At 46.3% G+C, this 27,112-nt stretch overlaps 1 protein-coding gene across 4 annotated transcripts in view; it reads left to right on the top strand.

Annotated features, from left to right (window-relative positions):
* The window catches only part of LOC146870694 (plasma membrane calcium-transporting ATPase 4-like), a 1,872,989-nt gene that overhangs the window by 1,522,099 nt on the left and 323,778 nt on the right, over positions 1-27,112 (top strand). For all 4 annotated transcript variants that reach the window (XM_085646147.1, XM_085646144.1, XM_085646145.1 and 1 more), the window contains 2 exons: positions 584-826; positions 954-1,195. In XM_085646147.1, coding sequence (XP_085502273.1) covers positions 584-826; positions 954-1,195 — 485 coding nt within the window. The remainder of the gene's footprint in view (positions 1-583; positions 827-953; positions 1,196-27,112) is intronic.

Here is a 27,112-nt window from a genome sequence, read left to right as displayed (position 1 = left end):
CCACTGAGGATCTTATTGTGTGTGATCATGCAGTTGTGAATGCTCACTGCTGAGTACACTGTCCAGAACCATGTTCCTTAAGAATCTCAGCAGCACGCATCAACGATGGACCGGAGCAAGAAGACCTTGGCTGAAAATCTTGCGATGTGTAACTCTCACGATACACTGCCAATGGTCTCTAGCATCAGCCTCTCCTGTCACAATAGCCTGAGGAATAATCAGGTCACAGAGAAATACCAGCAGTAGATGCTATCTTGATGAACCCCTATAAGTAAGTGTGCCCACAAATCCCTCAAGCATAATTACTTTTCTGTTAGTCAACCAGAGCATACCACATTGAGTGATCATTGATGAGGCCTCATTAATGTGGGGACCTCAACAGCATCAGGGATGAATATGCTTTAGTGTACGTGAGAATTCAGCATTATATTCCTAATCTTGCTGCTGTCATTGCTTCCTCTTCCTTAGCGCCAAGAGACCTTATGGTGAAAGTGTGCTATATAAATTCCCAATAACATAACATGTTACTACATCCCAAGTTAAAAAGTCCACTTCGGTAACTGTCGCTGATTTCTCCCTACAGAAAATGATGAAGGACAATAACCTGGTGAGACATCTTGATGCTTGCGAGACCATGGGCAACGCAACAGCCATCTGCTCTGACAAGACTGGAACATTAACCATGAATCGCATGACTGTAGTCCAAGCCTATGTTGGCGGCACTCACTACCGACAGTTCCCGGACCCTGAAAACCTGCAACCCAAAGTACTGGACCTCATTGTGAATGGAATATCTATTAACTCAGCCTACACATCCAAAATCCTGGTGAGTGTTTGACTATCAAGAATGGTGAATGGTGAATGGCAATGTTTTATTACTCATAGAAGATTTTACTGTGAAAATGATGCTTTGTTTTTTTCCTTTCTACATTTCTTGTCTATTGAATCATTAGCCTCCAGAGAAGGAAGGCGGACTACCACGGCAGGTGGGGAACAAGACAGAGTGCTCGCTGTTGGGATTTGTGTTAGATTTGAAGCAAGATTTTCAGGCCGTACGAAATGAAGTACCAGAGGAGAAACTCTACAAAGTGTATACATTCAATTCTTCACGCAAGTCCATGAGTACTGTGCTGAAGAATGCTGATGGCGGCTTTCGCATGTACAGCAAGGGAGCTTCCGAAATCATACTGCGCAAGTAACTAACCCGTCTTTCCTTTCTCTTTTTTTTTTTTTTTTTTTTTAACATGTTCCATTTGTACCTATTCCTATAACTCCGGACCTCCCGGGAGAGCTCTAAGAGCATGGGGAATAGGTAGCATTTATTAACCTCATTCTACTCTCATACGATTTCGTAGTTTGTTTTCCCTCCCATTTGCTATGTTTTATTCCTTTTCGTAGCACCTTCAAGTTCTGTTTTGGTTTTGTAGATAAGAGATAGGCTTTAATTTAGCATTATCTTGCCGCTGAGGCAAGAACAGCAGGTCATGAAGAGACCTGCAACTCTTAACGTACATTAATCGATAATAGTCAAGTAGTCAAGAAAATGATGGCAACATTGAGATGTATGGGTTTTATCTCAAAGTATTGTGGTGGACCTATAGGGTTCAGACTTTAGCATCTCAGTAATTTGGCCAGCCCAAATAAATGTGTAGTCTAAGAGATCGTGGTATAGTCAAATGGCTAATTCATAGAACTAGATGTCAACATAATGCCTGCCCCTGGACCATAGATCTGTGAATAGAAGAAGAACTAGAGAACTCCTTTACACCCAGGACCTGCTTTTCCATTATTAGATCCTTGATTAAATACTTTCCCTTCTGGCTAATGCTTGCCACAAAGCTACGGTCCAGTCCCTAATCTCTTTCTGTCTGGACAGTTTTTGTCTGGGACTACCACAATACCTCTTTTACTGTCTCCAGACAGTCTAAAATGCAGCAGCCAGCTTAATTCGCAATATTCCACCAACTCACTACTGCCTTCTCTATACTGGCTCCATGTCAGGAAAATATTGTTCTGACCATGGTACAAAAAGCTTTGACCCACCATGCCCCATTATCCATCTGCAATAGAATGTAAAATTTCCTAGCTATCGTAACGGAAAGTTTCAATTCTATTAAGGACTCGGAGGTGCATTTTAATAAAGTGAAGAAAGAATAGCATAATCCTCGCCTCCGGTCCTGACATAAAATTCAACTGTACTCATCCACTCAGATCTTCTCTCAGCATTTTATTCGACAACCCCTCTTCAAATTCACAAAATATTGGAACTCTTCGCCTACTGAACTTTGCTTGACGCTCTCAGTGCTGCTCTTTAGGAAACAACTCAAAACTTGGCTATTCTTATAGAGACTTCTAGACCTAGATTCCTCACCTTTGGAATATTCCTCAGGCGTCAGTTTGGATCTGGAAACGTTTCCATAGTACCTCTGCGAGCTGATAGGTGGCGCCGTGTGGTTCTGCAAGGATGCTGTTCCACTTTAACTGACGTGCTTGGTCTATATAGGCGCCATTCCTTTATGCTGATGTCAGTTCCTTTCTTTCTCACTACTAGACATGTATCCAGAGCTGCTTCTCATCTCTCAGGCACTCATACCCTTTTCTTCTCAAAATGTTTTCAGGTTGCCAGGGATGTCACCTCCTAAGAGGACAGGTTTTCACTGTAAGGAGTGTCACAAGAAGAGATCTGTGACTGATCCCCACCAGTTACGCCTGTGGTGTCTTGGGTCCGACCACGAATTCGAGACCTGCAGAGACTGTGCTTCGATGAACTCAAAGGCCATCAGGAATGCGTGGCAAAACTGTATGTTTTGAAGCACAAGAAGACGCAGCTTCAGGACTGCTCCAATTCCAAGGCTCACTCCTGTTCCCTGAGTCGACGGAGCTGTTCTAGAGACCTGTTTTCGTCGTGCTCAAAGTCCTCCGGTAAGCACAAAAAACACAGGAAGTTGAAGCAAACTACTGCTCCTTCATGGCATTTTTACTCCTCCAACAAAGCGCATGAGAGGCACCAGCTGTCTTGCTCCTACTCTCAAAGTCAGCCAACTTCAGAGCCGCAGCTATGCTCTGGCTCTTCAGATCTCTACCGACTCTCTCTGATACACCTTCAGGCCCCATGAGGCTGAAAGGCCTTACACCTGAGCTACTACAGGTTGGTTCGCCCTCAGAGCCAGCTGGCCCCTCTGAGCCACTTTTCTCCTCAGTTCCAGTTCCCATGCCTTTTGCCACCCAAACACACTCCAAGCCAGGGTACATTGACGCCAACTGTACATCACAAGAAGGCGGTTCTGATTGTCCTCTTTGGCGCCAAATTGACACAGGTTGGAATTCGGACAACGCTGCGCCCGAATCCAAACAAGGCATCAGTTCCTAAACTCATCCAAATTTGACAGACACAGCACCTGAATCCGAGCGAGGCACCAGTTCCTGCATTTGAACTTCCACATGGCGGGCAACTTTTGCATTCCCTCTTCTGCACTGACTCTGACAATTACTAACACCAAGGCAATGAGTTTGCTCAGCCCTATGCTGAGGACAATTGGTATGCAGACTTGATAGAGGTTAGTGGGCTAGATGCCTCCCCAAAGACAGCTCTTCACTCTCCTCCCATCCCAGCCTTGGATGAATGTGCCTCCTATGCTATGGTTGTGCTTAGGGCTGCTAAAGTCCTTGATCTCCAGCTCCCCACCTTGGAGATGAAAACCAACATGTTGACTGAGGTCCTACAACCGGGCCAGACCACTTCTGATCCTCTCCTATTATTTTGGGAGGTCCTGACAGATAACCTTCTCAGGGCTAGGGCCAAGCCTTATATTGGCCCTCCAATTAACAGACAGATTGCCAGGTGACATCACCCTGCTCCAGACAGCCTGGACGTTTCATCCCAGCACCTTTCTCCAAAGAGCCGCAAGGTGCAGGCTTCCACCACCCAGACCAACCCCAACAATTTTCCTAACATTCCTCCTGACAGTGAATCCAAGCGAGTGGAGACATCCGGTCAACGCTTCCTCAGCCAGTTTGGCTCTGCGATCAATGAATGCTTCCTATTTGTTGGCCCGTTACATTCATGCCCTTTGAGACTCTGTGGAACGAATCCTCCTTGGTGTATAGAAGACATTTGTAAACACAACTATTGGCGTAGTGTCCTTATCTTAGAAGCATCTGGGAGAGGTACAAGTTGCTTCTCTGGTGATCCTGTTTGAATACTGCTGTTGTGTCTCCTACTAGACCTGGCAATTCCAAGAATTTGACGAGGTGGGCCCACTCACGTAATTGGAAATGCTTCATCATAGGCCACCTCGACCCACCCTGGTAAGATGATAGTACCAGGGCTGACTCGACCTCTGCCTGGTCTATCCTTAGGGAGTTTTTAGATATGAATTGCAAAAAAATACCTTAGGGTATTCCACAAAAGTATCCTTTTATTAAGGTGGTACCCTAAGTATAATTAAAAAGTACCACAAGGTTATGACAGGGTATGTGGGTGGATACTATGATCCATGCATACCCTTCGATTTAACTAACATGTTTCTCCCTTTTAGTACGCCTGAACAGTTTCAGGCAGTCATCTGGGTTACTGTCTGAGGCACTCTGGTAGGGGGCTGTTGATATGAGAAGGGTAGGGTCAAAGTGGGCATTTTTCCTTGACAAATATGCGCGGCCAGATTCAGCATGCCGCTCAGTCTTCCCCCACCCTTCCAAACCTCTTTAGTGTGCCCTTGCAGGTTCGAAGCCATCCAGTTGGAGGCAGAATCCACTGATTCCATCCAGGTTGGCAAGTGATCATGTCAAACTGGTGGGTCCTACATATTGTCTGCTAAGTTTATGCCCCAGCGACTGATGAGGGACCATCTCTCTATTTTGCAGCAGGAAGTGCAAACCCTTTTGGTCAAAGATACTACTAAGAGTGTGCCAGCACCAGAAGTAGAACGTGATTGATATTTCTTGTACTTTCTGGTGCCCAACACCGATGGAGGTTCTTCGGCCTATTCTAGTTCTGCACCCCTCAACGCCTTCCTCCGGAAGGAGAAATTCACAATGCTCCCTATGCCAGGATTTGTCTACTCTGGAGACTGCATAGTAGCGTTGGACCTGCAGAATGCCTATTTTCGTATACAAGTCCTGCCGTCCCATCTGCACTATCTGTGATTCCTGGATGGTTCTTTTGACCTTTTCAGGCTTCGTTATTAAAATCACTGGTTATGAGGAGGCTTTTGAAAGGAATACAGCATCTGTTTCCCCCTTCCCCTTTTGTGATGTCCCAATGACCTCAGTCTCACCATAACTGCAGATTGGCATGTAAGTGAGCTCCAGGCTCTCTGACTTCATCCATCATGCACCACCACCATCCCCAAATAAACTGATTCTGCGACCTAGAACATCTTTTCTGCCGTAGCACTTTGGCCAAACTATTACCCTGCCTGGCGTTCTGTACTCCGTCTTGCCCCTCTAAGGAGGAGAGACTTCATTGCATGGACCCCAAGAGTGTGCTCAGCTTCTAGATCGATCGTACAAAAGACACCGGGTGGACAATTGGCTCTTTGTGGGGTTCATCAGAGCAAAAACAAATCACCGCTATACAGGCGCGCATCATCTCTTGGTGGATAGTGCTCTGCATTAAAATCTGCTTTGCCTCAGCAAAGAATCACCTTCCAGAAGGACTGCAAGTTCATTCCACCAAGGCCAATGCTGCTACCACTCTGTTGGCATGCAGAGACACTGTCCTAGACATCTGCCAGTTAGCTTTTGTGGGCATCCCTCCATACGTTCATGAAGCACTATTGTCTGGTCAGCCCAGTCCACCGAGAAGGACACTTTGCCCACACGATCATGCAGGCCTTTCTGGTTTGCGCATGTTAATGGCCCACCTCCATTAAGGTATTGATTTGGTATCTATTTCAAAGGTGGGGAATCTACGACTCAAAGTCTCTAGCACAAGAGCAAGTTACTTACCTGCAGTAGCGCTCTTACTTGTAGAGACACTATCTAGCTGCAGATTCCTCACTCACCCTCCCTTCTTCCCTGTTCTGTCATTGGACTCTGCCTGTTAAACAGATCCCAAGTCTAGGAATCTGCACAATGGTCTAGCAATCTACTTTTTTGACTCAACATCTGGGGCGTGGACAGTCTTGAAAGCAACTGTCGTCAGAAAGTGCCATAGGCACCACTCCTGCGTGCTGATGTCAGTTGCTTTCAAGACTGTCCGTGCCTCAAACGTTGAGTCCAAAAAGTAGATTGATAGACCAGTGTGCAGATTCCTAGACTTGTGAATATTCCAAAGATGAGAAATCTGTGGCTAATAGTCTGTTCCAGAAAGAACATTACAGAAAGTAAGTAAATTGTTCTTCACTGCCAGCATCTGACCATCTACCTCTCCAAGATGACAAGATCTTCTCCAGCGACAGGATGTTCTCTTTGGATAGCCATGTGTTCTAGAGGTTCTGTAAAGAAATACTCACTGCAGCGGAACTTAATTCTGATCCCAATTAATAAAAGCCATTCTAAGAACTGTGTGTTAAGAGGCTGCATGCCAATGCAGTCAGTGCCAGAAAGGGGCGACAGAAGCCACAAAAGTATTCATCATCATTAACTTGCTAGTAGTGTTTCGAGGAGCATAAGCATGAATACAGTTAGCGCTACAAGTAAGGGAGCTGTGCTTTTAGATTATTCATAAAGCCAGTAGTTGTAAAAGAGAAACCGGAATTGTAATATTTGGGGACACAAATCATTTTTAAATTGTTTTATTAAAGCCTGCATCTTAGGCATGACCCCTATTACCCCACTCCCCACCCAACCATTGCAAGCAAGGGCCCAGTTCCTCTATAGCCAGTCTGATGATCCTAGTATTGCTGTACATTTTGAGGACTGCTACTTCTGATCACACAACCTTTAGTACCAGGTTCTGAAGACAGAGGAATGGTGGCATGTAATTTTCCATTTTGGCTTTTAGCACCTGGAATAAGCTTCCGGTTAATCTAAAACTGACTTCTGCTCATTTGAGGTTTAGAATGAAATGTTAAAAACATGACTTTGCAGCAATTTAACTCTTAGTGTTCTTGCAGTTTTGGACTTGGGTGCCCAGCACCATGAGCCCTCTCTAGGAAGACGGGTGCTATATAGAAGTCACTAAATCTAGTATGAACGTGCTGCAGATTTGTATTGTCCTTTTCGCTTCCCTCACAGTAAAGTGGAATCAAATCTTTCCTTTCAGTGAAACAAACCTACTAATATTTTGATATACCCAAGAAGAGAGAAAAACTGTATGATATCTTGGTTTCAATAGAGGCAGCCATCCTAAGCTGAGATATTTCAAACACACATATTGTGCTATTAAGAAAGGTTTTTCACATCACTCTGTAAACCCATAATCTACTTTCATTTCAAGGTCACTAATGCACATTTCTCGCTAATTTGTCATTGCACTTTCGGGCCTGAAATATGTCTCTCGTAGGATGGAGAGTTAGGTCTAGTGGGTAAGCTAGCTGTTGGCCTTGGAGATCACACAACTAAGTTCTATTCAGAGATTGAGGACTTGAAGTGGGCAAATGCTGGCAAGACTTTGGAAATTGTGCCACCCAGCCATGTTAAATTTTTCTCTCACCAGCCTTCTGTATTTATTTATCCTCTCCTCCCATCACACTTTATAATTTGCAAATCAAACACACTGGAGGTGCTCAATGCTCTGTATTCATCACTGGTTTGAGAGCAACTGAAGGTGTACTTCCACCCACAATCACGGATGACTCCAGCTCTATCTTGCCAGTCTGTGGGGTAACTGGCGGTTAGGAGTAACTATGTATAGCTTTCAGTCTTGCCTGAGACAGCACATGCACTATTGCTTGTGAAAACGTGTTTCTTTAGAACAAAAACCTCTAAAAAGTATCTTTTAGCCACCCATTCCTTACCATTGGTTGACTTCATTGTTATTCTCATTTCCCTGCTTCTCACTGGTCAGCACGTCCAGTTTCAATTTGTCTTCATATGTGTTTTTCCCTTCAATGGAGCATGGACCAAGTACTGTTTAATTTCTTTGTAGTTGTCCTTCCGTTGGTCGCCCTTTGATTGTGGTCAGTGTTCTCTGTAAGGTGGGCGCGCACACCTTAGTGACCCCGAGCGCGCAGTGTCCTGAGTGAAGCGCAAACACATCCCGGGAGAGCGTTCACGCCACGGCTTTTAAAACTCGAGCGGTGCAAAAAGCGGTAATTTCCTGTTTGCCGGGACACTTTCCATAGCAAGTGGCTCTTGCACTTGCTACATTTGTTTCTTAATGGGCCGTGGCTGCACACTGTTTGTGGGCCTTTGTGAAAATATTTGTTAATTGCAGCACTTACATGCATCAAGTTAAAAAGCACGACGTGTGATTTACACGTCGTGCTTTTGGGCTTGCTGAATTTCTACAAGAGACACACTGCAGTGCACTTCTGGCGATGTGCCCCTCACCATCCCCCACCTGCCCAGCCTGATTGCACGAACCTCCAGGATTTTGGTTTCAGAGAGAACTGCCCTGCCATTTAACAGGCCCTGTCAACTATGTATTTCTTATTACATTGCTGGTCCTTCCACCCCCTACCTGCTGTCCCTCAGAGAGCCCCTTGCACTTAAATAACAGCTGCAGTGCTTAAAGTGGAAAATTAGAAGTGCTGGTACTCGCTAATTAGACTGGGTGGGCAGTTAGGGGCGTATCTGGGGGCGTGGCTGTGAGCCAGGAATTTACCAACAGCCACATAAGTAAGCTTTAATGCTTGTCATGTAAAGTGCTTAAATGCCCATGGGCCAAATTCGCGCAATATCAAACTGCCGCCTTACATAGAAGACATGGCAAGCATCAGGTTCTATGTCATAGGTACAGAGCCTAATTTTTGGCAGTTTGATATTGCACGAATTTGCGTTTGCCATTTAAGCGCTTTACATGACAATCAGAACATTTGCATTAATGCTCACTTTTTTTAAGCACCACTGGTTAAAGGAGTTGTCCAGAATCACAGGATGATGAGTGGATGTCTGGATTCGAACCTGGTTCTCCAGGTTCACTCTCGGCAGCTCTGACCACATCCTCATTACCGTTGCGATGCCAATTAGAACCTAACACTGCAGGAGCACCCCAGTGCCCCATTGGCTGTTGCCTGCCAGAGCGGCACATAAACAGTCTCCATCTGAAAGGGTCATTTTCAGTAGTTTTTGTATTGCACGTATCCGTACTTGCATGAGCCCTGCTGCTTCTTGGAGTACCAGTTCTCTCCTTGCCCGAAAATAAGTTCCGGTACTCAGTACCGGTGAGTACCGGCCCATTTAAAGCACTGAGAGAGCTGTCTTGTCTGCCCCCTGAAGCCCTCCTCCATTAACAGACAACATGTAACGTTTCACTTCCCTCGGTGACGTCTGTGTCCACACCAGCCCCTTGTGACAGTCATACCATCGTGACACATGTAGCTTCAGCGCCTGGCAAACACTGACACCCACCAAGGCACCTTCAAGGCAGTAGCACAAAGTGTGATGACATATCAATCTTAGGTGAAAAAAAAAGTCATTTCTCGCCCCAGTGGCACCGCTGGCATCACACAGTGCTGGTTCAGGGGGAATGTGTCCTGAGTGACGCGTTGTGGCTGCAACTGCCCTCAGTGTGCCCGTGCTCCAGCCCATGTGCAGAGAAAGGCTGCTCCCTCTCCCTCCTCTGAACCCCAAAGCTGTGTGCTGCTCCGCGATGCCACCAGCCCCCCTGCTTTAGGACTGTATCACAACCAGTGCCAGCCAGGCTCCCTGTCAACGATGCCACAAACCACGGTGTACCCAAGAGGACACCTACCTCATCTTTGGTAGAGAGATGGCTGACAACATCTCCTTGACCATAATAACGGTGGTGCCGAGTTGCCCTGCTCTGTCCAGAGCGAGCCCTTCCTGCAGCGGAGGGCAAAGGGTTTGGCGACAAAGCCCCCTGTCTGGCTGATCGCGGTCTCTCTGACCCGTTGCTGACCTCTAAAAGCTGAACCCACACTGTTAGACAGCTCCCTAAAGAGGGTATTGTTCGATTTCTGCATAGTCACACCTCTTGAAACTGCCGCGTAGCAGGGCAGGCGCTATATAAAATAATTCACATAAAAATAGACGTTTTGTGGGAAAAGTAGAGGTTGATACAGGCCAGGAGAGTGCCTGGAAGAGATGTGCGTACTGTGCTAAAGCTACTATAAAGTATCCCCGTCCCTGCCGGTGCTACCGATAAAGATGAGATCCCGGTGTTGGGACGTGACTTTTCTGCCTTTAAATCAACTAACAGGGCCATATTTGCACTTCTTGTGCAAGGGCTATTTTTTAAAATCCCTCAGTCTGGGACATTTTGCAGCTGCTACTGTACAGAATCCCCCACACCCTTTGAACAAGAGTGGGGACACACTATGTGTTGTGGAGGCAGTTAGCGGCTAGTGCCCTACCCTGTGGCGTTTCAGTTGTTCCACTCCTACTGACTTGCTTAGAAACTACCCTAACATTTTGTGAAATTTCCCTCTAGTTGTTTTCTAGTGGATTTATACCAGATAAACCAGGCACTTGGCTCTCTGTATTTCATCTTTCACAGCTGAATTTATTCATAGATATTGCCACGTTGTGGTTGCAATAAAAAATATATTTCGATGTAATAAGCACCATAAAGGATTGCTTGAAATGAGTTTACAGTGGTAAAGCAAGAGCCCCACAGGCACCGTTCTGCAAGGAGGTAAGAGAACTCCCGGAACCGTCATCTGGCAGTAAAAGAGAGATGGCTGTGGGCCTCTCATGCCCCTGGGCTTAGGGGCCACTAACTAAGTCAGGTCTTTCCAGGTCTCGCCTCTAGACAGCATTTAGCTATTGTCGAAGACGTATTGTGGACACAGGGGTAGCCAAAAAGCAAACTATAATACACCCCCCAATTCGATTGGTACCTCAAATGCCATCAGGAGAGTGAAGCTAGTAAGGCCTGTCCTCCCTAGAAGAGGTCCTTTCAACCCTCCTATCTATTTATCTATCCACCCTTTAAGCCTTTCATCCAACGCCCATTTCACCTGTCTCTTCATGCTCCTATCCATCTGTCTTTTCATCTAATCCATCCCTCTTTCCTTTATCATTCCATCTATCCATCCACCCACCCCACCCCATCCATCATTTCACCCACCTTTTATCAATCACTCATGCTTTCACCCTTCCATCCAGGTTTCCATCCATCTGTCCAAACATTCATCCTTCAATCTATTCTTCAATCTATTCTTACGTGCACCCACCCATGCAACTATAACTTTACTCTTCCATCTCTCAAACCTTTCACCTTTGCATTCATCCTTTTAGTGACCTCTCCTTCCTGTCGTTGTTTGTTCCTTCTTTTCATATTTCCTATATTTCATTCTTCCTTGCTGCCCCCCTCCCCCCTTTCTCTTTCCCTCTATTTTCCTCATTCTTTCTCCATCTGTTATGGTTTCTACCCCTCATTTAGAAAAGAAATGCAGCAAGTTTTTATATACTGCAAACTCAACCCAAAAGTATTGGAGCGCTTTACATGATTTATTAATATAATTTTTGGTATGCATGGGGAGATTAATTGGTTTGCCCAGAATCACAGGATGTTAAGCTGACCCAAGACTCAAAGCCCATCTCCTAAGTCGACAGCTCGAGCATTAAGCCACGACCTCAATCACAAGAGCGGAAGCATTTTCAACTTGATGCAATGGCTTCTTGTAGCTGTAATGTTACTTGTATTTTATATCTGGATGCCATGACAGAAGCAGCAAAATATCAGTCGGGTGGCAGACAATGGATGCACATATTTTTAGCTTAATTGCTTTTAAGCCACACCCTTAATTGCATCGGTTACGCCCCTTTGAAAGACCACCTAGTTTTTTCATCCCACTCAAAGCCCTGGTCTACATGCGTGGTCGGGTTCTTGGCGCACATAGCCTTGGCTGCAGCACACGCAGAGATCTTACTCTGCTGCACACAGAGGAAAATAATTAGAGGGAACATTGATTGTGCTACTTCTTTTTCTCCCTCCTGCATCCCTCACACCCCTTTACTTGTTACCTCTGTCCCTCCCCATTCCTGCCTGTTGTTGGTTGCCTGTCCATCCCTCTCATCCTGTTGCTTGTTGCCTTGTCTCTCCCGCCCCATTGCTTCTTTCTATTGATGCTCAAATGATTTCACTATATTCTGAGTTGTGCAAGCTCTCTCAGTTTCGCTTATATCACCAAACAATATTTCCCTGTACCCATCCACTGATATATGTGGCTCTCTAGGAGCCAACATATATAGTCATATATATATATATGAACTATTCCCTACTGCTCATCTCTGTGATTCAAATGGTACGTTGCTGTCTTTGGTTGATGCAAAAACAACAGTTAATGGACAGAATGCAGAACAATGTCATATATTCACCCCAGTACAGAGATCTGGGCCTAAATCCATCGTTTTTTTGCTCATCATGCCATTCCAGTTTGAAGCTAGCCATATGCAAATCAGTCTTGACGCTGTGCCTCTTGGGAACAGTCCAGCCCGAACTGCCAAGCCAGGTTCTCCCTGGACTGGAAACAAGCATCCAAGGTTTTGGTTTTGGGATTTCACCCCTCTTCAGCCAGGATAGCTTGATTACAGTGGCATGGAGAGCATGGGACTCACGTCTGAGCATACCCGTCCCACTCGGGGTGACAAATGCAAAAAGAACTGTTGATGGACAGAATGCAGAATAATGTCATACATTCTCCCCAGTACAGAGATCTGGGCCTAAATCCATCATTTTTTTGCTCACCATGCCATTCCAGTTTGAACCCAGCCATATGCAAATCAGTCTTGACCCTGTGCTTCATGGGATTAGTCCAGCCTGAACTGCCAAGCCAAGTTCCTTCCTGGACTGGAAACAAGCATCCTAGGACCGGTTTCAGGGTTTCACCCCTCTTCAGCCAGGATAGCTTGATTCCAGTGGCATGGAGAGCACGGGACCCACGTCTGGGCATACCCGTCCCACTCGGGGTGACAAATGCAAAAACAACAGTTGATGGACAGAATGCAGCGCAATGTCATACATTCACACCAGTACAGAGATCTGGGCCTAAATCCATTGTTCTTTTGCTCACCATGCCATTTCAGTGTGAACCCAGCCATATGCAAATCAGTCTTGACCCTGTGCCTCATGGGAACAGTCCAGCCCGAACTGCCAAACCGGGTCCTCCCTGGACTGGAAACAAACATCCTAGGACCGGTTTCGGGGTTTCACCCCTCTTCAGCCAGGATAGCTTGATTCCAGTGGCATGGAGAGCACGGGACCCACGTCTGGGCATGAAGAGTTCTAAAACCCCGAAACCGGTCCTAGGATGCTTGTTTCCGGTCCAGGGAGGACCTGGCTTGGCAGTTCGGGCTGGACTGTTCCCATGAGGCACAGGGTCAAGACTGATTTGCATATGACAAGGTCTAAACTGGGGTGGCATGGTGAGCAAAAGAATGATGGATTTAACCCAGATCTCTTGACTGGGGGTGAATGTTTTGATTTGTTCTGCGTTCCCTCCATCAATTGTATGTCTTTTGCTTTCTTGCCCTAAGTGCGCCAGGTATGCCCAGATGTGGGTCCAGGGCTCACTGTGGCACTGGAATCAAGCTATCCTGACTGAAGTGTGGTGAATCCCCGAAACCGGTCCTAGGATGCTTGTTTCCGGTCCAGGGAGTGTGAGAAGTTGGCCTGGCATATGCTGGTCACTAGTTATAGTGGCCACCTTGCACCAGTCCAATTCGACTCTTGGTAGATAGGTTTAAAGACAACCTTTTAAAGAAAGCTATCCTAGTGGTAGCTGTGGAGAGCAGCCTTCAGGCTAAGTCTCTGAGGAATGTAAAGCAGCTTGTTTTACCTTATAATCTCTTGAATTACCAAATGAAAAGACACCACACAGGTATATATATCAAATATATATGTATTTATTTCTAAATATACTCTACTAATCTCTTTATGAGATTAGAGCCAGGTAAACATTCAAAAGATCAACAGTTCTCAATAAATTAAGCACAAATATGGCTGTAGCCCTAGGGGCGTACCAGACCATATACAAAAATAATGGGTTAACAAACTCGACTTGCAAAAGTAAGAGGCCTAGGGCCTTGGGAATCGCTGGGGCTTCACTTCTGCAGTGTTAGCAGGTAAGTAATCAGCCCACAGGAGACGCGTGCAGTGTCTAAACACACATGCGGGTTTTCAATGCGTTTCAATGGCAAATGTCGCGGTTTGTATTTTACAGTTCTAGGGCACTTCGCAAAAATCAACAGGCAAGCAACTTACAGGGTAAGTATTTCGAGGGCCAACACACACTTGGGTACCGGAGTGCACGAGTTACCTCACCCAGGGAAGCCGGGTGCCTAGGTGTCCTTTGGTGTCGGGTCGCGATGCTGTGTCTAATGGAGATCACTGGATACTTGCTGCTTGTGACGACTGGAGAGGTGTCCGTTCGAATCCGACGATGGATTGGAGTTGCAGAAGACCTAGAAATTGAGGGGACAGAGTTCAGAGTCACTTGCCAGTGACCGGTGGCCAGCAAGATGGATGACCACAGCTGTCGCGTCGCTTCAGGTCGGTGATGGTGTTTTGTCTCTTCGCTCACGAGGTCCAGGAAGGCTCGACGATGACCAGCAGCTGGATTCGGGAGGTCCCACGACGTCTGCAGCTGTCGACGGTGTCGGCACCTGGATTGGAGCCAACAAGCCTTGGCAGCCGCAAGTCTCGTGTGGAGTGAAGATTGGCAATGGTGCAGACCAGCAAGGTCTGATGGACTTACCCAGCAAGGGTAAGTGAGGGCAGGCCCAGAGCAACCAGGCGAGCCCTTGGAATCGATGTGGAAGTCTTCAGGTGAGTTACTAGCCAGCGGGCAAGCAACCGCAAAGACGCCTTTGCAGGAAAAGTTTAACAGCCCACGGTCACTCGGGACGGGGTAGGCCGCTGAAATTCGGTACTAGACCTGCTAGGGACTTGGACAACAAGTGGTCCAAAGCACACCTTCGTTGGACGTAGTTTAGGGCTTGCACTCGAAATCAGTGCACGGTTCCCTGGTATTGCTGTTCCTCGTCACTCGTGGGGTCCAAATGCCACAGCTTCGCTGGGGACTCAAAATGGCCGTCGAGGGGTCAGGAAATCCGCTTCAGGGGACGCAGGGACTTCGGGCTCCGGCGGGAGCGGTAAAGTTTGCAACCGTTGTAGAGAGTTTTGGTGCCTGCCAAGCAGGGGAGTCACTCCAAGGGAGATTCTTCAGTCTTCCAGAGATAGTGGAACGTCGAAGGGCCAGGATTCTTCTTAGTTGAGCGTCGTCCAGGTGTAATCTAAATTGCATTGGCAATGTGTGGTATGTTATAGTGAAAAGATGGGAGGGACTAGCTCTATGACCACTCCTCTAGGAGGGTCAGGGTAGTGGGTGGTTACACCCACTTCCCTTTGTCCAGTTTCGCGCCAGAGCAGGGGCAGGTAGCCCCTGAACCTGTTTGAACTGGCATATGCACAGAGGAGCCTACTGCTCCCCAGTGCAGGACTTCAAAGCACCCACCCAGCTCCAATACACTAAATCCTGTGACAGGAAACCCTTTGTTGGGCTCCCTCCACTGCGAGTTTCGGTCAGCAGCAGGAGGGCAGCCCGGTGTCTGTGCTGGTGGCATCCATTTTGTGATGCCAGGGCTCTGAAAGATTTCTACCTTGTAGTACAGTGGGTACATGTAGTCCCCTCTAGAAGGGTGGGATCCTACTCCCACACCAGTTACTGGTGTGGGGGTAGGATTCCAAGTTGTTTGACACCAAACACGACATGTTTTGATGCAGTCATTCCAAAGTTAGCATTTACCGCGCGGTTATAATGCACTTAAGAGTATATGGTTTAACCGCATCCACAAACCGCAGCAGAGAATAGACTCTGCCAGCTGCAGAGGGGTCCTGCTCAGGCAGAAGCACCCCCTCACATAGTAAACCAAGCACCCTGCCCTTGGGATTGATAGGGCCTGCTAGAGGGGTGACTGATAGGTTTATATGTGTGTGTATGGTGAGATATAGGAACCTATACCTCAGTGAGGAGTGCTAACACTACCTCACACAGGCTGCAGTAGCAGGCCTGTGGTGTCAGATTGTGAATGCTTCCCAGGGGTGGCATAATACATGCTGCAGCTCCTGGTAGGCCTGTGAAGTACCAATGCCCTAGGTACCTAAGGTACCATATACTAGGGGCTCATAAGGCACCACAGTATCCAATCACTAGTGCATCTAATATGCACACCAATCATTTAAGGGAGTAAGCAGATAGGCTGGGGTCCTGGATAGCAGGATCCCAGCCAGACTAGTCAAAAACCATTCAAACACCAGGAAAGAAGTGGGGGCAACCATATAGTCAGATTCCACCTTCCTACAGGGAGGACTTGGCTTGGCAGTTCGGGCTGGACTGTTCCCATGAGGCACAGGGTCAAGACTGATTTGCATATGGCCAGGTCTAAACTGGGGTGGCATGGTGAGCAAAAGAATGATGGATTTAACCTGGATCTCTTGACTGGGGGTGAATGTTTTGATTTGTTCTGCATTCCGTCCATCAATTGTGTCTTTTGCTGTCTTTGGCTGGTCACACTTATCCCATAGCACCAGATCTAAGGCGTGTCTGACAAACCCCTGTTTTGTATTGGCTGTCGTTCTTGCAGTGTTCTAGCATAATTACAGGCCTGAGAACGAGCAACTCTCCCTCTTTAGGTGTGACCACCTTTTCTAAAAAAGTGCATTTCTCTTTCACTCGTAATGGACATGCATGTCCTGAAAGAATTTTGACACTGTACACTGGGTGTAAGTGCTATAGAAATGCACATGGCACAACACAACACTACACTCTGGCACCTGTCACGAGTTTATAATGGAAACGGAAAACTATAAGTCTCAGTATGCAAAAGAAGAAAGTAGTTGTGAGAGAGCTGATTATACTTGACCTTGGAGACCTTGCCATCCCTGGGTCACATTGTCCAGGCAGTAGCAAGATCACACAGTGCGATTTGCTTATTTTCACTGAAACCGCATAAGAGCACTCTCTCGGCCTCTGCATCATCTCCAAAGCCCCAGAGGTGGGAGAGAAGGCAATAGGAAGAGTCAAGCTGAGCCGAGCCAAGGGTCTGGCTCGGATCTTAGAGCCCATCCATGAGCCGAACCCTAAAAATGTTTTCGATATAAGTCATTAAATAAACATCACGTAAACTATGATAAAGCCTCTTCAAATTTTTTTTTAAAAAGTGTATTTCTTCAACATGTAGAAGGTTTGACACGAAGAGGGCACATTATAGTTCTGCACTGAGAAGTAGTTATTAAAAGGGATAGTTTTGTACAACTGGAAGTCTGTACTTGTATATTTAAAAGTGCGTTAATACGCGATGATAAAGAGTTTTGGTAAAATACTTGCCTAATATTACACGATTTATGCGAGGAAGCAGCAATATATCTAGGTTTTCTGGTTTCGCTTCTTACAAATTAGACAGTAAATGAGTATGTATTTGTCTTTCGTTATGTTAAGGCTTTGTTTTTACTTCGTAGTGTATTCTTTTCCCGTTTTTAAAATATAGCCCAAACTCGACCCAGAGGTATTGGTGCGCTTTGCAGGAGCACCAGCTACATTACACCAGGTCATAGCATCGTTTAAGGCATGGTGAGATAGTGATTTGCCATGAATCACAGGATGTTGAGCCGACACAGATTCTCGAATCCGGTTTACCAGTCCCACAGTCGGCAGTTTAGACCATAAGACCACATTCTGGGTGGAAGGAGGCAGGCCTAAGGCACATGAAAGCGTGGCTCATTATTGGTTTGAGATTCTATCAGGACCTTGAGCCTGGCTCCAGCTTTCAGTGGCTTCCCGCGTCTACAAAGCCCAGGCATGCACTCGATTAGGCCACGCCTACCTCTGCCACAATCAGATGGATTCCCAGAATTTGTCGGTACTGTGCTGTGTTGGTTTACATTTGGTCAGCAAGGGACACAGGTTTGTCACCGGATGTTATGTTATAACGAATTTATAAAGCGCACGTACACCAGAAGGTTTCATGGCGCTAAATTGAGGCCAAGTGACACGGAAGGGAAGCTAGTTATGTGATAGTGCAAATAGCTGTGTTTTGAGGGTTTTTCTGAAGCCCATAAGGTTATCCTGTATTCTAATGTCTAGGGGCAGCGAGTTCCAAAGGCAAGGTGCAAGATAAGAGAATTTGAGCCCTCCTTGTCGTTTGAGTTTGATGTTAGGGATGGCAAGCAACCTAAGGTTGCCAAACCGTAGGGTGCGACTAGGAGTGTATTTCACAATGCGGCTACTGAGAAATTTAGGGCTTCTGCAATGAAGGGCTTTAAAGAGGAGGCACCCGGTCTTGAAAGCCACGCGCTGTGCGACTGGGAGCCAATGTAATTTAGCCAGCAGAGGCCTGGCAGAATGCCATTTGGGCTGTTTAAAGACTAGCCTGGCTGCCTGGTTCTGTACCATTTGAAGGCGTCTAAGCAAGAACATGGGCAGGCCAAGGTAGATAGAGTTATAAAAGTCAAGGCGTGAAAGAACAAGAGCAATGACTGCCTGGATGAGGGCCGAGGGGGTAAGAAGATGTGCTATTTTCCGGATTTTCCTGAGCTGGAAGACACAAGAGGAGACCACCGACCCTACCTGCCCTCTAAGCGAGAGATCGGAGTTTAATATCACTCCTAGACTTTTCACTGAGGGGGAGGGAGTAGGGGGGGCGAGATCAGAGGGCCAAAAATGAGGGTCCCATATGTTTGCGCTGTTTCCTGGCAGGACGAGTTCGGTTTTGCCGGGGTTAAGTTTAAGGTGGTTAGAGTTCATCCAGCGCTGGATGTGGAGCATGGTGTCTTGAAATGCGGAAGCTGAGTTAGGTCCACTGAGTGTGAAGACGAGTTGGAGATCGTCAGCATAGTTAAATGTGGTGACCTTCATGTGTTTTAGGGAACTGATGAGGGGTCTGAGGTAAAGGTTAAACAAAAGGGGGGAGAGGGATGATCCTTGAGGGACCCCGCAAGAAGAGTCCATCCTGGGTGCGGTAAAGGGGCCGAGACGAACTGCTTGCGTTCTGCCCTCAAGGAATGACTTGATCCAGTTAAATGCAGAACCTTGTATGCCTGCCTGTTTGACACGAGACAAAAGAATGTGATTGTCCACCGTGTCGAACGCGGCGGACAGGTCAAGGAGGATGAGGGCCTGATGGATGCCTTTGTCTGCATTCGATCGTAGGGTGTCTAATACGGTGAGGATAACCGATTTGGTGGAATGAGCAGGGCGAAATCCGGCTTGGTTAGGTTCCAGGTGATCGGATTGCTCAATAAAATTAGAGAGAGACTTGGTGACATGGGCCTCAAGGATCTTTGCTAAGTAGGGAAGCAGAGATATGGGGCGATAATTAGAATGATCAAGGGGGTCAGCCCCAGGTTTTTTCAATAGTGGAACCACTATTGCCTTCTTAAAGGCAGAGGGGACCTTGCCTTGAGAGAGGGATTCGTTTAGAAGTGGAAGCACACAATGGGGAAGGTGGGACAAAACCTCTTTTAAGATATGTGGGGGACAGTGATCGTTAGGGGAGCCGGATTTAACTCGAGCCAGTAGTGCTGATAGTCAGAGGGCATAGGGCAGGATGATGGTCCAGGGTGAGAGGGCTAGAGATAGTAGAATCCCTGTTATTGAGGCAGCATTGAGCTGGAATGCTGGCTTTTATAGTAGAGATTTTATCCAGGAAGTAGGAGTTCAGGGAGTTGCAAAAGTCCTGAGTAGGTGGCTGAGCAGGGTGGATTCGATCTGAATTGCATAAGTCGTTAATTATAGAAAAAATATCTTTGGATTTGCTTTGAGCATTCAGGATTTTGGCAGAGAAATATGCGGCTTTTGCTTCCCGTATGGCATTTTTGTAGTCCGTGAGGGCCGAAGAGAACAAAAGTTTATCTTCCGGTCCATAGTGTAGTCTCCACTTCCTTTCTTTTTGGCGTAGCTCAAGTTTTCGTTTTTTGAGTTCCGCAGAGAACCATTTGTGCGCATCAGTATGGCGGGAACGGGTGAATTTAGAAAGAGGGGCATAGGAGTCACAAGCCCTAAATAGCCAATCATTGATCGCAGAGTCCATAGCCTCCACGTCAGAGTTGAGAGAGGGCATGGACCTAGCTAAGAAGTTTAGGAAGCCGGGTTTGTCAATGGAGCTCCATCTCCTGGAGAAACCACCGCCATTGGGGGCCAAGTGTTGGTTAATAATGGTGGTGAGCGTGAAGTTAATAAGGTGATGATCAGACCATATGCAAGGAGCCACCGTAAGCGCCGAAATGGTGAGATTTGAGGACCAGATTTGATCAAGAATATGTCCTTTATCATGGGTAGGAGTGGAGACATGTTGAGTAAGATTCAGACTGACAAGCAGGTCAGACAATTCCGCGGCGTGGGGGCCACCCCGGGTGTCATTGAACCAATTGTTCATGTCGCCGATGAGCATAATACTTGCGTGATTGATGAGCAGATTAGTCATATGGTCGCTGAGGGCTAAGGGAAAGGTGGGCATAGCAGAAGGGGGGCGATACAGTAGGACCAGAACAATAGAGCCAGTGGAGGCATCGAGTTTGATCACTAAGTTCTCCACCTCTGGGAGAATCAGGGGGGTAAGGGTAGTGAAGACATGATTTTTGTGAATGATGGCAGCGACTCCACCACCGCTTTTACCCGAGAGTCGGTTGGCTGCTAGTATGTAGTATTCCGAGGGGAGAGCTGCTAGGATGTCGGGGGCAGAATCCTGGGTGAGCCATGTAAAAAGTCCAACTGATGTTTGACCAGTGAGCGAGTGTTAAGGTAAAGTATGCTCAAAGTGGTCTGCTTGGTGGTTAGATATGAATTGGTGCTGAAGGCTGAGGGGCTGCGGACAGGGGGGGGGCATGGTGGGAGGGCTGGACACATAGATTAAACTCCTTCAGACGGGTTGTACACGAATGAGTGAGGGGGGAGCCGTGATTAGCTAACAAGCGCAATAGGTTGGAGGGATACATGATAATTTGGCCAGGGTCTGTGGCCCCTGGGCCCGTGCGGGCGCGGACAGGCGCAGACGGGCTTGCCTTAGGCGCGCCATCGGTGCACCCGCTGCGCCTCCGCGTTGCTGTAGGCATTTTATACTAGTTCCTGCCCTTAAGCTCCTCCTCCTTGTGGCCGATAGGCTGGGGGCCTGGTGAGGGGAGTGAGAGTGAGAGACAGCGAAATCGAGGAGGCGAGTGCCGAAAAGTTGAAGAGTCAATTTCTAGTGAGTTTTTAACTCGTTTCCTTTTTTAAAAATGCAAGTATTAAAACAATGCTAAGCACAACACAAATACAAGCGGCTGTTCGCGCGTTTAAGCAGCAAATCAAGTCAAGTTTTCAGATGTTAAGAGATTGCACTACCGTCTTAAGATCGTCTGGGGGAATAAACAGTTTTATTTACTTGAGATGTCTGAATGTGCTGAGCGCTCCTTTAGCTAAGTTGTTGTGCTCCTTCATCAACATGCCTTTGTCCAGGGTGATGCCCAAGGACATAACGGAGGTAGTCAGCTAAAGAGAGCAATTAAGTGCATTTATATTATCGATCCATTATTGCATAGGTAAGAGATTGATTTTAGGGGAAAAGGGTAGTAGTCTGCTTTGTTCCGAGCAGCAACGTGGAGGCGGGAAATGGCTGTGTTATTTTAAATTCCAGCTGGCCCAAGGCAGAGGCCGAAGTTAAAGGGTCATGGGGCCTCCTTTTCTTCAAGTAAACAATAAACCTCTGTTATTCAGCGCCAAGATACCCTTGGGTGAACCTGCTTTACAAATACACGTTTATGAGTATCCTGGCTGGGAGCTGTCTCACACCTGGCCACAAACGCAATGGAGTTAAAACAAAGGCATACAGGTTATCACTTCATAGGTGCTTAAGACTAACATGGCTCTGACATTGTGCAGTCCCTGTAAATAAGTTACATGTTTGACCTGTAAGAATGTCAGATGTTTTAGTCTGGCCCAGTATTTACACAAATAACAATTCAGATAGCACTATTGCGTTTTATTTCTTTTATAGAACTACTCATCCCAATGCAGGGTGTCAGCGCTTTACATCACGTACACATTATACATTGACAATAAATGTATATGCGTGTAAATCAACGTACAGGATGTGTTACGTAAGACAGTGAAGGTTGCAAGGTGTAGGAGCCACATGTCCTTTATAGCCCACTGTGGTATATTGAAAGGATTACAATTTATGAACTGCAAATAACAAAAAGGATCTCTGTGTCAAAAGCAGTAACCCACTTACCTATCTACATAAACTAAAATCTGTATGTACACGATGTGCTTTACAGGAGGCACATTAACCCTCTATACTATGAGTCTAGTTCATACACAAGGTAGTGGTGGATGATGAGTCGCACAATCACTCAGGCTATTTACTTCAGCTAGTGGGGCAGTTCAATACAACAAATGTGTCCAAATTGAGACAAAATATTTGGAAGGTGCCAATCGAGGTCAGATATCCCACTACCAAGGATATCAGTCAAACAGGCCACACATGGTCTGTAATCAAAGGAAAAGGAGAAGACCCCGGCACTCAGCTGATTTATATACAACACACATTCAATTTGAAATTAATCATACGTACTACAAATACCAAATCATAGAGAGAGGAACCAATTCCCATGGGGAGTTTCACAAGACCAACAAGTGTAAGCTGTGAATTTAGTTTAATAATTTTAAAGCACAAAGCAAATCATCTTAGCATATTACATCAAAGACTTGAACAGAACATCAGACAGCATGTATATCCCAAGTCTTGTAGTTCTTATGAGTGCTTTTGACACGTAGAGTGTTCTTTCTGAAACAGCCAACGCGCGTTTCGTCACCACCGTGACTTCCTCAAGGCTTCAAAAATATTGTTCAAAGAAGTATTGTCGATGGCTATGATGGGCCCGATTCCCTATGTGTCCCCTAGGTCCCCGGGGAGCAGTCCGTTGAATCCAAGCCTCACTGTCCCCTGTGATCGCAAAAAACGTGGCTATAATTGTCTTACAGTCTGTTGTGAAGCATATTATGCTTTGGGGGGCCGTTTACAACCTCCAAGATTCTGTCAAATTTGCAGCTTCCATAAGCCAGACGTGATATTACACAGTTTGGTAGTGAACGCACTCAAGAGTTTAAGAAACACTAATTTTTAAGATCCAGAAGTACTGAATGTCTCTTGTCGTTCGAGCCCAATAAAAGCATACGGTCCACAGCGAGCTAAATTTGCTCTGCTGTTCTTCAAGTCTCCCGTAGAATCTTCTTAAGGAACCATGATAAGGTCCTTCTGTTAAGCAGAGTGTAGGACGACGGAACTTTAAGGACGACACTCTGCTTAACAGAAGGACCTTATCATGGTTCCTTAAGAAGATTCTACGGGAGACTTGAAGAACAGCAGAGCAAATTTAGCTCGCTGTGGACCGTATGCTTTTATTGAGCTCGAACGACAAGAGACATTCAGTACTTCTGGATCTTAAAAATTCGCTAGTGAGAATTGTGCTGGTAGCATAACTTGGTGGGGTCAGTGCTTCTGGTCATATGCGACGTTTTACCTGCGAGGGTAAAAGTTTGAATCGGAGAGTGTTCACCATTTGATTTACAGCTGTGCTTTCAGATTTGTTCGACATAACATTAACTCAATTGAACGTGTATTTTCAAGGCATGGAAGGTGAGAAAGACTGTGTGCCGTGTACTTTTATTGATTTCCAATTGGAGTGAATGAAAACCCATTTTGTGGTGGGCAGTAGTATGTAAAGGCAATAGATGCTAACGTGTTTTGTGTCAGTTATATAGATTGTAACAAAAGTAATGAATTAGTAGTTGATTGTTTAGATCAGCATTGCATTTTTATGCTTAAATAAAAATTGCAGTTATTAAAAACCGCTGAAATGGTCAAAAATGTATCTCCTTTTTCATATTATTTTTCTAGCTTCCTCACTATTTACTTTTTGGATATGTAATAAAAAACCTACTATACCACACCATAATATACATCGACATGTATACCATCCCATACAATAACGGGCCTTACCATATCATACAATCAGTGCTTGAAATGGAAAAATAAAAGTGCAGGCACCCTGTACTAGATAGAGTACCTGCTTGTTTCTAAGGAGTGCCGGTACTCTCCAATTAAACCTATTACGTCACTCTTGAGCAGTGCAGGTACTCTCCCGCTCAAAATAAAAAAGTGCTGGAATTCCTTATCAAACATTACCGGTCCATTTAAAGCACTGCATACAATCCAATGACAGACCATACCATACCATAACGTGATAGGCTATACCATACAATACAATGACAGGTCATACCATGCAACATCACTAAGAAACAACATTGACAAAGCAATAGATAGTGCATAGGCGAGACCTATTGACTTTGCCAATGCTTGTTTTTCTTTTAACCTTGTGTGGAGACGGTACTTCCTTCCCCAGCTTGTTGTTTAATTTAATTGGTGTAATTTTGACCAGGAAGCAGTATAGATGGTATCCATTCATGAAACTCTGTCCACATATTCAAAAAATGTTATTTTCCCTTCATGTAACATTTGGCATCAAATCCTGCATTTCCTTGTTCCTTAGGTCCCTGGCTCGCAACTGTCCCTACTTAGTAGAATCGCGCATGCATTCTTCTTCTGAGTGTGTTTACAGCATGTGGTGCTGTAGATCACATGCTTTGAATACTGCTGCCATCTAATGTTCAGCGCATGTGTTGCAAGTTGTTTTTTTCTTAAATAGAGGTTTTGGTTTCATGTGACTCATGATTCCGTCCACAATGCACCAGCACATAGACTCCTCCATCGATTGATTTTTAGGTCGAGCCTAGCACAGCGTGCATGCACTGCTCTAGGAGATGACTTTTAGAAATCGATCTGCACTTTTCCTCACACTCGTGTGTGTGTGTGTGTGTGTGTGTGTGTGTGTGTGTGTTCGGCATCCACCTTGCAGGAGCGAGCAGCGGCGCGCAGGGGTCATCTGTTTGTAATTAGCGTGGCCGCACTTGTTTACATTTGCCTGTCTCTTACCCTCTCCTCCCTCGCCCCCTGTGTAGTTTTGCCGTTTCCGGCAGCCAAGCAGCGCGCGCGCTCGCACCACTCGTTTTCTCATGCAGTCTATAACTCACCAAGGGGATGCAGCGCGTGCGCACCACTCGCGGGCTTGTTCAGCAGAGCTAGCGCGTAAATCGTCTTTGAAGTGACCCTGCTGCTGGAACTGAGGCCCGGTCCCGTGAATGGAAGAACAATTACCAACATGTCTCTGAAAGCTGCGTACTACTCCGGAACACACAGCTCATGCTGTTAATGTAGCTACTGGCAGACATCACTGCACTCACTCCAGGTTGTGTGTTGGGTGCCCGAACGCTGACATTCCATGTATTGCACGATAAATAGCCGGCCAGAGTTGCTAAATGTATTACCTTCCAAAGCCACCCTTTGGGAACATTTCTGACATGCAATTTCCCATCGCATGAATATTTCACCAGCTGCTTCCCTGGGGCTCTGTCCTTATCTCTGAGGCTTGAGTTGCAATGTTCTGCTTTCCAGCCTGCTGGTCTTAACCTCTCCGGATCGTCCCTATCCATTTCTGCCATATAATGGCCGCAAGAAGAGTCTCCGCCGTATAATTACCTTGCGAAGAGGCTCCGCTGTATAATGGCAGCGCGAAGAGGCTCCGCCGTATAATGGCCGCACGAAGAGGCTCCGCCATATAATGGCCGCGCGACGAGGCTCTGCCGTATAATGGCCGCCAGCAAGCCGCCTCTAATGCACAAGGCGGTGTGACATGATGCAGCGGTGTCTATCTAGTGCTATTTTTATGAAGTTTGAGCTTGGTTCGGTAACAGGATTTGAGACACTCAGAATAAGATTCTCTGGCTAAATCCAGCAGCACTGTCAATTTGCCTCTACCCTGGACCTGCATTGCGTCACGCAGATTTCAGCTTTCCAGACTCTTTAAAGCTGTAGAGCTCTGCCTAAGCCTAGGACTTTCATCCTGCAGACGTAGCTTCACTAAACCACTTTCACTTGTTAGTACCCTAAGATATCTCGCAGCTCTGTCAATGTATCTCCGTCTTTCCCCGACACCCCTGGTCAGCAGTGCTGGTATTTACATGGTGTAAGACAGTGGCATCAACCAATCCGAAGGCAGGACCTGAGAGATATAAATCTGGTAGGAATTTCTGAGAGGAAAGATCCCCTGCTCAATCACAGTTTTTGATGATACGTCGCATAAGTTGAGACAGACGCCAATTAATGAAATGAAAGGGAGAGGTGTGGCGCAGCGGCCAGGGCCGCTGGCACTGGACTTACAGTTCGATCCCCGGTGGCAGCTCAGCCCTGCACCATGTGACTCTGGGCAGTAGCTCGCTTAATCTTCTGGACTGCCCCCAGCACCTTGAGACCCTTAGAGGTGATTAGTTTGCGCTTTACCAATACCCCGGTTAATATTTATTTATTAAATGAAAGGACTAAGTGTGAGGTTAGACCCTTTTCCGCTGTGGCTGTGTGCCACACACGCAGCTTGTTCACTCTTTTTGTGGCCCGTACAAGCCCCTTCTAGCTTAATTCACTAATCTAGCTACCCCCGTCTACTAGTGGCACTTAAAGTATCAGTACATGTCGTAGCACATAGGATAATGTGCTGCATGGCTAAATACTTACAAGGTCCCAAAGGCGAGACCTATTGGCTATGCCAATGCTTGTTTTTTTTCTGCCATCGAGTTCACCTGTACCTTATGGAGCTCTGGCGCCATCGCATCACGGAGGCATAATTCTTAATAACGGACACCAAATTTAATATCCGCAAGACACTAAGACATCGCTCAACTGTTGACTGCTTCAGGACAGAACTGGACTGAAAATTTTGAGTCTGGGCCCTATAAGAATACCTCGTAGGCCGTGGCTGAGGGGATTATGGAGTATACAGCCTTCCAATTCTATCCTTAATGCAGTTAGTTCCCATGTCAGACCGACGTAGAGCCTGTAGCCTCTGTCTCCAGAGGGATGATGAGGATTGGGACTGTTCGGCCTGCCAGGCCTTCAGAAACAAAAAGATAATCTGATATTTAAGACCAATTCCATGCTAAGAAACAGTCTC

The sequence above is a fragment of the Triturus cristatus genome, chromosome 1_1, assembly GCF_964204655.1.
Source record: "Triturus cristatus chromosome 1_1, aTriCri1.1, whole genome shotgun sequence".
Taxonomy (NCBI): Eukaryota; Metazoa; Chordata; class Amphibia; order Caudata; family Salamandridae; genus Triturus; species Triturus cristatus.
The sequence above is the reverse complement of the archived record's forward strand: the minus strand, read 5'-3'. Positions and strand labels throughout refer to the sequence as shown.